The sequence below is a fragment of a genome, unplaced genomic scaffold, assembly GCF_019419815.1.
Source record: "Pyrus x bretschneideri cultivar Hongxiangsu unplaced genomic scaffold, Pyrus_bretschneideri_v1 Contig57, whole genome shotgun sequence".
NCBI classification, from domain to species: Eukaryota; Viridiplantae; Streptophyta; class Magnoliopsida; order Rosales; family Rosaceae; genus Pyrus; species Pyrus x bretschneideri.
The window spans coordinates 1,662,077-1,672,142 of record NW_025999795.1 but is presented as its reverse complement, the minus strand read 5'-3'; the positions used below and the strand labels follow the sequence as shown (position 1 = coordinate 1,672,142).

Genomic DNA, 10,066 nt, shown 5'->3' with positions numbered 1-10,066 from the left:
GTGAGTGGGCTTTTGGTTTTCCGTATATACCTATATACATTTATATTCCCAGAAATTGTTTAAAAATGGTCATTTGTTTATGTCATGCACCATATTCTTATTATTTATGCATTATCATATGCATTAGTAGTGGCATACATATACATAATTATATTTGGTGCTGTGGAGGCGCAGGTAAGTGCCAGGTAAGCGTTATTTAACCTTTGCATTAAATGGCGATTAGAGGTGCTTAGAGAGCTTATAACCTGCACCCCCGGTGTTAGTGCTCCCGCCCAGAGTAGGGCACAGTCCTTCACGTGTCGTTCACCTCCCGCACCATACGCTCAGCTTGGATCCAAGTTAGGTGCACAGTCTTGTCGTACAGACCACTTTAGGTGGTTCCGACTCGTAGGTGACCCGCGATTATTCGCACAGCCTTCACGTGATCGTAGCACTAGAGCGTTTATATGTATTACACTCAGGCTTGTCGTACAGACCACTATAGGTGGTTCCGACTCGTGGGCAGGTTTATTGATTGAGATTGAGATTTGAGCTCTAGATTCAGCCGTACAGGTCACTTAGGGGACTCCGGCTGCCAGACGTTTTGCTATTGATGTGATTTATACCTGAGCACTTGCATACCATTATAAGGCTTTGACATAGCACATTTTTGAGCATGATTGGCATACCCTTGAACATGATTGGCATATTTATACATACGTATATATATTTATTTCTGGGAAGTATACAGGTTTTACGGCGAAAGGTTAGAATGTATTTTACTAAATGGTTTTCAAAGAGCTTGTTTTTGCCCACTCACGCTTTTGTTTTGCGCCCCTCCAGGTTCTAGTAGCTTAGCGGGTTCGGTGGTTTTCCCAGAGGGCGTCTCGGCATTTCTGACAGACACTCACCAGTGTAGGGTCACCTTCGGGTGTACTACTGTCGTATTATTTTCTTTGGACTGCTGTAGCCTATATGCTCTGAATTCAGTGTCTTACTTACGCTAGCACTCATTTTATCACATTATGTATGCTAGTTTTTAAACTATTCGTACTTTTATATTACTTCCTTTAGCTTCCACACTGTGCACATGGCTACGTCACTTCCACGTGACGGCCAGCATGCCCTGATCTCGGTTGGGGTGTGTCATTGAGAATTGTTCGGAATGAATTGCATGTTATTCTTACCACATTTTTTAACATAAAAATAAAATTTTAAATATTAGAATAATATTATGATCAATGGTGTGATTGGCCGCATTTAATTAAGATGTCACCATATCGGTGTTATTACGAGTCAATTATGTGTTTGAAACTTTTACGTAGCTATTTATTAGCAGTTTAGTATACCACTACAGTGACATCATCATTGTACAAAAATTTTAGTGTATGAGTATTACACTATTCCCTAAGCCGAACAGAACCCGTACCCAAGTGAATCCCAGCATATTAGAGCCGGTGTCATTTTTAAATCCAACTTCAAGTTTTGAACTGTTTGGGTTTCTATTCGTTCGTATACAAAAGGCTATCTCACGTGAAAGAATTGTGGGTTTTTTTAATTTTATGGATAAAAGGCAAGCCCAAAACCATTTAATCAGTAAGCCCAAAACCATTTACTATACTATACTCATTTAAATTATAAAGTGCCCAGGAGGATTGATTTAGTAAGGATTGTTCCTTCCGGTAGAACAAAGGTTACATTCGAGTCCTGTTGCTCACACGCCCTCTTGGTGAGCAATTTGTGAAAACCATAAGGGGCTACCAACCCCTTTGTAAGTCCTCAAAGAAATTTATGGTAATGCCTTCACCCTAAGACAGGGTAGCCTTATCTCCCACTAAACTTGTACTCACCAAAAATGTTAAAGAGACGCATTTGAACATGAAACCTCGAGTGTAAAGACAAATGCTTTTTATGTTTTGATCTTTTTAATCATATGCTGACGACTTGACTTTGTTTGTTTGTTTTTGTTTTTGTTTTTTTATTTTTTTTGTTTTGTTTTTTTTGTTTTTTTTTGAAGCAGTTGACGACTGGACTTAGATGGTTATTATATTGCTACGTGTAGCTAGCGGTAGCTAAGTGTGAAACCAAACAATCATACAAGTCAATATTTTTTGGGTAATGCTTGTCTCTTTAGGAGTACTTGTCATTCACTTACGATTAATGAATATTTATTTTTCGAACATCATAATTGGAATTGTCTACTCTCTTAATCATTCAATTTGGATATCATTTAATCATCTATACATGCTAAATCGATCAACGATTTTGATACCAAGTAACACTATGAACTATCTATTTTTTCATGCATATGATTAGCTAAAAGATACTCTCCAGGTTGAATAACTTTTGCATGCATCATCTTTAGATAATGATAAAGAGAATGAATAGTTTTAATTATGATGTTCAGATAATATGTTCATTAACCATAAGTGGTAGGACAAATAAATCGTTATAGAGAACACAAGCATTATCTATAATTTTTATGTTAATTTGATGTTGTTGGTCCCTTTGTGGAGAAAATTTATTGGCTTTTTCCCATATATTAAACACCAAGACCATATCTTTGTGTGAACAAAATTTGAGCTCACTTCTTTGTTGTTTCTTGTTCTCTCTCTTTATTCTTTCCCTCGGTTCTTTCCTCTTTGTTCTTTGTTCTTTGTTCTTCGCTCTTTGTCCCTCGCTTTGTCTCTTTGTTCTTTCTTCTTTCTTCTTTGCCCTTGTTTTTGTGCTTTTTCCATATGTGTGTGAGACAAAATATTATATTTCTTTAAAAGATGTAACCGAGGTTTTTGTGTTTCTTACTCAATATTTTTATTGATGTCAATCATACAATCTAGGGTGAAATGTTATTTTAGTCTTTAAATTATTACTCGAGTGAAAATTAGATTTCTAAACTTTTTTTTTTTTTTTAGAAAAATCAGTCCTTAATTATACAAATGTGTCAATTACATCCTTAATATTATATTCGAAGCTACTATATTCAATTTTCCGTCAATTTAAGTCATGTTACTTGCATGTGATACACATTGGAGAGTAGATTGATACTTTTCATAAAGAAGTAATGTATGAAGTTAATTTTGAAGGTAAATTAGACGTTAGATTCGTAACTTATATTAAAATGTTAAGGGTTTTTAGGTGAGAAAATGATGGTATTATACTCTAGTGTGTCAAGTGACTTAAGTTGACGAAAAATTGGATAAAATAGCTTTGAATGTAATAACATCGATGAAATTAGCAATTTTTAATGAACTTAGGGACTTCATTTACCCAAAAAAAAATTCAAGAACTAAATCGGCACTTCATCCTTAATCTAATCAACTACTTTTTTTTTTTTTTTGTTCTTTTTAATAAAATTGATATTATATTATTGGTTTGAAAAATGGCACACCTTAAATTGGCATTTGAGTCCAAATATCAAGTCATAATCGAGCAACAATTTACGTTGCATGACTTAACACGAGTGTCTATTATTATTATGGGAACTGTTTTTTTGCTCATCGTCTGTTCACTTATATTATGACACTTAATGTACTAGATTGTGTTTCCGATACAATAAAAATCTCTCCTAGTAATGATGTTTTTCTAGCGTATTATATGATATGCCCTAAATATATAATTACTGCTGGTGTTGAAACGTGCAGTCCTTTGATCTTATCAACTCAAATGCTAGCTCTCTGCGTGCTATTCTCCCTCCACCTTGTAAACTGAAAACCTCGTCGTAGCTATTTAGGTAATCTCTTTTGCTCATCATCAGGGTCATTGAGTACATATATATTTGAGTTATTATGGAGAGAATCGTCAGTATAGAAACTTCAGATGGGGAGGACCCGGTAGCAAAGAAAATGGGCAGGTTCGTACTCTCTCTCTCTCTCAATCTCTCTTTAAAATATTTCAAATTCTGAACTTAGCATACTCCCTATCTGTCACCCTTATAGCATAGCAGTGCACCATTTGCACAATAAGGCGAGCAATCTGGCGTAGCAATAGGGAATCTTTGATAAGGCGTTGGGGATTCATTGAGAGTTCCAAAATACTATGTTTATTCTTATTTATTTGCAAAGCCCAAGTCCATCAAGCGTCAACCTTTGTTAGCCTCACCAGTTTTGAGCGTCAACATGTACAATCTTATGATGAGTAAGATGATGTCCATATCGCATTATATCTTAATCAAGATATCCCCAAAAGGTCGTGCCAAAACACAAAAGTGCTCAAATCACACGGCCTTCGGCCAGCCACACGGTGCACTTCATTTGGGGCAGCGAACCATCATCTTCAAAATATGCTTCGTGCTATATTCATTGGAGATGATGCGAAGATATTCTAGTTAATTTTCTCAATGGCGGTTTCAACATGATCATTGTCCTTTCAAATATCCTTAAAATCTCAACAACGTTCTTTCCGAACGAGAGAAGATAAGGGCCCCTCTAGAAGGTGGCCGATGCCCGGGCCTAGAAACAGGTTGGATGGACCAACTTGGTTGTCAGAAGAGTGATGTTAGGTATGGAGAGCATTCCACGCCAGTGTTTGCTCCAATGGTTTCTCAATTTCTCAATAGTCAAGTAGAACTTTATATCTTGGACCTATTTCAATTGGCGTCTTACAAGTGTGAAAATTAGCGCTATGTGAGTAAGACATCCATTGGCATCATTGTTAGAACATTCAATTTCTAATACATGATTAGTTTTAACAAATTAATCATAGAGCACATATGGTCTCATCATGAGTGGTGTGTTCTTAGAAACTCAAAAGGTTTCTATTGCATGCTCGAAACTTCTAACTCGAGACTGAAACATACCTGCATTCTCAATAGAAATACAAATAAACGATACATGCAACTCAATTGAAAAACACAAAAACAATATTGCACAATATAATCGACGGTTAAATCCAATTCAACTAAAGCGAATAGCTTCGAAGGTTAATATGCCTCAAAGCCACCATTGTCTTCTCGACAGTCGACATGGTCCAGGCGAAGGGAAAGAAAGAGAGCGCCACAAGTTCGTAAATAAAACTCCATTTTTCGCGGCAAAGACTGGGCCTGGGTGGTGGCTTTAGAAGCCACTAGGCCTGCAGCGTTGCTTGCTGCAACCTCACCAACATCGGCCTCGTCAAAATCGACGGTGGTGTGGTAAGTTCAATTGCACAATACCCAAATTCGGGAGAGATTTAGGATAATCTCACAATCTCGCCGACATCGAAGACGAGATTTTGGACATTCACGACGACCTGAAGTTGTCAGTGGCGTCGGGGAAAACCAGAGAGGCGGTGGGGCCTGGATCTATAGAAGAAGATCCAAACGACATGTCGTTTCATTTGGGCTCGTGGTGCTCGCGCGCCGGTGGGAGAAATAAAGCCCACGATGGGCTGGAAAATCCAAAGCCCAATCGCCGGGGGGAGGGGGGAATTTGTAGGTAATAGTAGTGCTTGTATTAAATAAATATAAGTATTTTAATTAATTTCGTAAAACTGTTGTTGAATTATTATTAGGGCACTACTTTTGATACTTCAAAATTTAATTGTGCATTTCTGATAAGAGTATCAATTTACGTTATGGATTTCATTTGTGGTTTGTTGCGTGTGTTCCAGAAAGGCTGGAGAAAGTTCAAAAGCAATATGGAACATGATATTTGCGATATCATGCGTATTTGCTGTCTCTCTGGATCCCTTGTTCTTTTACGTCATGATCATCGATCAGGATGACAAGTGCCTTCAAATGGACAAAACGTTGAGCATTGTTGCTTGTCTCACGCGATCACTCACGGATGTCATTTTCCTGGTTCATTTTATACTTGAAATTTATGACCGTGTTCAAAATCCAAAACCACAAACCCAAAAAAATGGGGGGAATTCAGATAAGAAATCGAAAATCAGAAAGTTGATTGATCATGTTTCCGTGAAAATAGCTCAGAAGATGCCATGGTTATCTGTCTTTACTGTAATAGGCTTTTTCGCTCTTCTTCCCCTCCCACAAGTAAGAGAAATTAACAAAACTCAACCTTTTTTTTTTTTTTTTTTTGGTTTTGTTTTGTGGCTGACTGGAATTGATGGACTTCTATGTTCTGAGTTCTAACCCTTTTTTATGTTTTGATTTTCTGCAGCTGCTAATAGGAATTATTTTTTACACAATGAAAGGCTCAGGATTTGTGGAACACAAAAACGTTCTGACTTTTTTTCTTCTCTGTCAATATTTTCCGAGGATTTATCGAATCTACCTATCGGCCAAGGATTTCAAAATGATTAATGGGAAGTGGATTAAGGGTCTATACAACATGTTTCTGTACATTCTTTCCAGCCACGTAAGTTTCACCTCAATTGGCATTTTGTTATAGTCCTTTGGTAATTATTAATGTTGGCTTACGAATGGAGTTTATTTTTTTTATTTTTTTTAATGTTAGACTAATTATCTGGGGTTTTGTGTTTGCATGTTATGTATTTAGGTACTCGGAGCTTTTTGGTATTTTTTTTCTATTCAACGAGAGTTAACATGTTGGCAAGAGGCTTGTGTAAATCATAGTAAAGATCCCAGAGCATGTTTGAATACTTTCAACTGTGATAGTCGAAGTACCATTGCAAGAAATATAACATTTCTAAATGAGCATTGCCCGTTAGATAATCCAAATGGTGCTTCATCTCCATTTAACTTTGGAATTTTTATTGATTCCCTTCAGAATCAAAACACAGAGCATATACTGTTCAGAAAAAAGTTTTTTTACTCTTTATGGTGGGGCCTACGAAATATAAGGTTCGTATTATATCATTGACAAAACAATTTTTAGAAAATATGTAACGAATAAATTTTTTTTTGGGTTATATAATTCAATAGTATTGTCTAATATGATATCATGTACCTTAATATTTTTGCAGTAATTTTGGGACTAATCTGACAACAAGTACATATGTGTGGGAAAACTTGTTTGCGATTTTCATTTCTATCGTTGGTTTGCTACTGTTTTTATATCTCATTGGAAACGTGCAGGTTGGTATATTCAATCTCTCTGTACATAAGCTTTCAACAATTTTCCCGTGTTTGGGACTGTATGCGGAGATCATTCTTCGAGTATATTAAGTAATTGTTTGATTTGCGGCGTGACAGACTTTTATGCAGATGGAAGCTACAAAAAAAGAGGAGATAAGACAAAAGATTAAGATGAAGAAGCTAGACGTACACGCTTGGATGTCCACAAATGAACTTCCTTATGATATAAGGGAAGAAATCTTGAGTAGCATAAAGCAAACATTGAAACAAAAAACATTGAAACAACACATTGACGCTGATCTCCATAATTTTCTGTTCTCCATTCTTCCCAGGAAAACCAAAACATCTTTGAAGCGTTGTCTTTGCATGAAAACACTTAAGAAAGTATGCTCAACCTCAATCTCTCACCATTAATTTATGGTATACTTTGTTTTTTAAAACAAAATGATGTTAACATTCAACGAATGAATTACAATAAAGATAAGAATGCTCTATAATCTTAAAGTTTATAGTCCAAAGTTATATAATAATGCTAAGTTAGTTAACAACACAGAATAATATTGTTATTACTTTAACTAGGTTAATTGCATCCATTTTCACTGCAATGTTGTTCTGATATATGTCTGCGCGCTTGCGCGTTCGTGTTTAGGTAAAAATACTTCAAGGCATGCATGACAAAGTGTTGACGTTGATGTGCGACTATCTGCAGCCAGTGACGTACATTGAGAACAGCAACATTTTTCGAATGGGAGATCCACTCGACTGCATGCTGATCATTATGGAAGGGACAGTGTGGACCTACGCGTCGAGTGATAGTCAACTTGGGCGAGGAAACTCATCAATGGGCACCATGCCCCTCCGGAAAGGTGACTTTTACGGGGAAGAGCTTTTCGATTGGGCACCAGGCAGTTTCGCCGAACTTCCAGTCTCCAGCAAACATGTCAAAACTCGGGTAAAAGTAGATGCATTCCTGCTCACGGCCCATGACTTGTATAGTGTAGTTTCCAAACACAGGCTACAGTGGAAGAAGGGTACTCAAACTCCAGCGGTGAAGTTCATGGCAGCTTCTACTATAGCAACAACATTCCGTCGTGGTCGTCGTCTCCGAGCTATAACCAAAGTATGTTCCTCCATCTCTCACCATTAATTTATGATATACATTGTTTTAAAACAAAATGACGTTAGCATTCTACATTTGATTTACAATAAAGATAAAATTGCACTATAATGTTAAAGTTTATAGTCCAAAGTTATATAATAATGCTAAGTTAGTTAACAACACAGATAAAATTGTTATTAATATAGCTAGGTTAATCGCATCCATTTATTAATTGCATCCGTTTTCACTGCAATGCTGTTCTGATAATATGTCTGTGTGCGCGAGCATGCGTTTAGGTAAAAAAGCTTCAAGACATGGATGACAAAATGTTGACGTCGATCTGCGACTATACAACGCAAGTGTCGTACAATGAGAACAGTTTTATTTTTCAAATGGGAGATCCAATCGACCGCATGCTGTTCATAATCGGAGGGATAGCGTGGACCTACACGTCGAGTGATGTTCAAGCTGAGCAAGGAATCCCATCAATGGCCCCCAAGCCTCTCCGGAAAGGTGACTTCTACGGGGAAGAGCTTCTCGATTGCGCATCAGACAGTTTCACCAAACTTCCAATCTCTAGCAAACATGTCAGATGTCAGACAAAAGTAGAAGCATTTGTGCTTATGGCCAAGGACTTGAAAACTGTAATTTCCAAGTACCCGCTACAGTGGGAGAAAAACGAGAAGAAGAGGGTTCTCAAGAGGTGAAGGACATGGCAGCTTCTACTACAGCAACAGCATACCGTCGTGCTCTCAAGCCTCTTCCATAGCGTTTTTGGAACGCTATAAAATGCTTTTGTATTATAACGTTTCTAAACCCCAAGTACTATTAGTTTTTTTTTAACAACCGACTGTATCTACACAAATGAGAGGGGCAAGGTTTAGCCCTAATTTGGTACTGAGGTGATTCTAAAAAAAGTGGCTATCAAAAAAAGCTGGGAGCTTTTTTATGTTTGGTAAACATTCAACTTCAACTTTTTTTTCACAGTTTTGGGTGAAAAAAAAGCCAAAAGCATAAAGCTGCAAAATCCAGTTTTGAAAAACTAGTTTTTTTTAACATCTGTTTTACATAAAAGTTTATCAAATACTATAATACTGTTTTTTTTTCAAAAGCACTTATTTCACAGCACAGTAAAAGCAGTTTTTTTTTTTCAAAGCACAGCAATATCAAACCAACCTTATCCTCACAATGAGCTAGCAATAATGTGATTCGAATTAGCCTTTGGCAAGAATCGAAGCTAAGACCTCTCACTTACAAGTGAAAAGGAATACCACTAGACCGTAGTACTAAGTGACTATTAGTTTTCTTTTAGAATGCTTAAATAAAATTATAACATGGCCTTTGGTTAAACTCAAAATTTTAAAGTTTTTTCTTTTAGTCAGGAAGAGAATCAACACATATACGAAATTAACTAAAGACTACATACACTTTTACTTTATCTAATATGAACTTAAAAACACGTTAAAAAGTAAAATCAGCACATTCAGGAAGGGCATCGAATACATGTGGCAACAAGGACAAACTTATACGTACGGTATATCTAGGAAACACAGAGGCCACAAAAGATGTTTAAAATTTCTAAAAAGGAAGAGAACAACCAACAAGGAATTGCACAACAAACACAGATATCCTCCTCGGCTAAACAGCCATCGGTTCACTCTGAAACATTATCTAATATCAGAGAGTATATCGACAACAAACCTAATGTATCTCTCAATATACGCGATCAATAATTACAGTCCAGCTAAACTTATTGTTACCAAACTCAAATATATTTTATCAAATTCATCATTGATTCTGGAAAACAAAGGTCCGAAATTTAAACGAAATAGCCAGAAACATGGACATCATCGAAGCTCCAGCGGTTGAAGAGCTTCACGTCAGGAGTAGCAACATCAGCAGCGGCCGTGGTTTCTGTATAACCCTAGTTGATTAAAACAGACTACAGAAATTTGATCACTATTTGGCAGTGCCTGCCGCAAATGTTCCAAATTTTGAACAATTTAATTAAT

The 10,066-nt window shown here is 36.7% G+C and overlaps 1 protein-coding gene across 1 annotated transcript; it reads left to right on the top strand.

Moving 5' to 3' along the window:
- Nucleotides 1-3,210: 3,210 nt before the first annotated feature.
- Nucleotides 3,211-8,992, top strand: LOC103943411 (cyclic nucleotide-gated ion channel 1-like). The gene is made up of 8 exons (XM_048571194.1): nt 3,211-3,829; nt 5,566-5,950; nt 6,078-6,275; nt 6,417-6,721; nt 6,844-6,955; nt 7,073-7,339; nt 7,605-8,075; nt 8,351-8,992. The coding sequence occupies exons 1-8, from the start codon at nt 3,765-3,767 to the stop codon at nt 8,759-8,761; spliced, it is 2,214 nt and encodes a 737-aa protein (XP_048427151.1). The 5' UTR covers nt 3,211-3,764; the 3' UTR covers nt 8,762-8,992.
- Nucleotides 8,993-10,066: the final 1,074 nt, after the last annotated feature.

Coding starts and splice junctions, on each gene's coding strand:
- LOC103943411 (XM_048571194.1), top strand. CDS start 3,765: ATGGAGAGAATCGTCAGTATAGAAACTTCAGATGGGGAGGACCCGGTA. Junction 6,276..6,416: donor TGTACATTCTTTCCAGCCAC/GTAAGTTTCACC, acceptor TTATGTATTTAG/GTACTCGGAGCTTTTTGGTA. Junction 7,340..7,604: donor GCATGAAAACACTTAAGAAA/GTATGCTCAACC, acceptor GTTCGTGTTTAG/GTAAAAATACTTCAAGGCAT.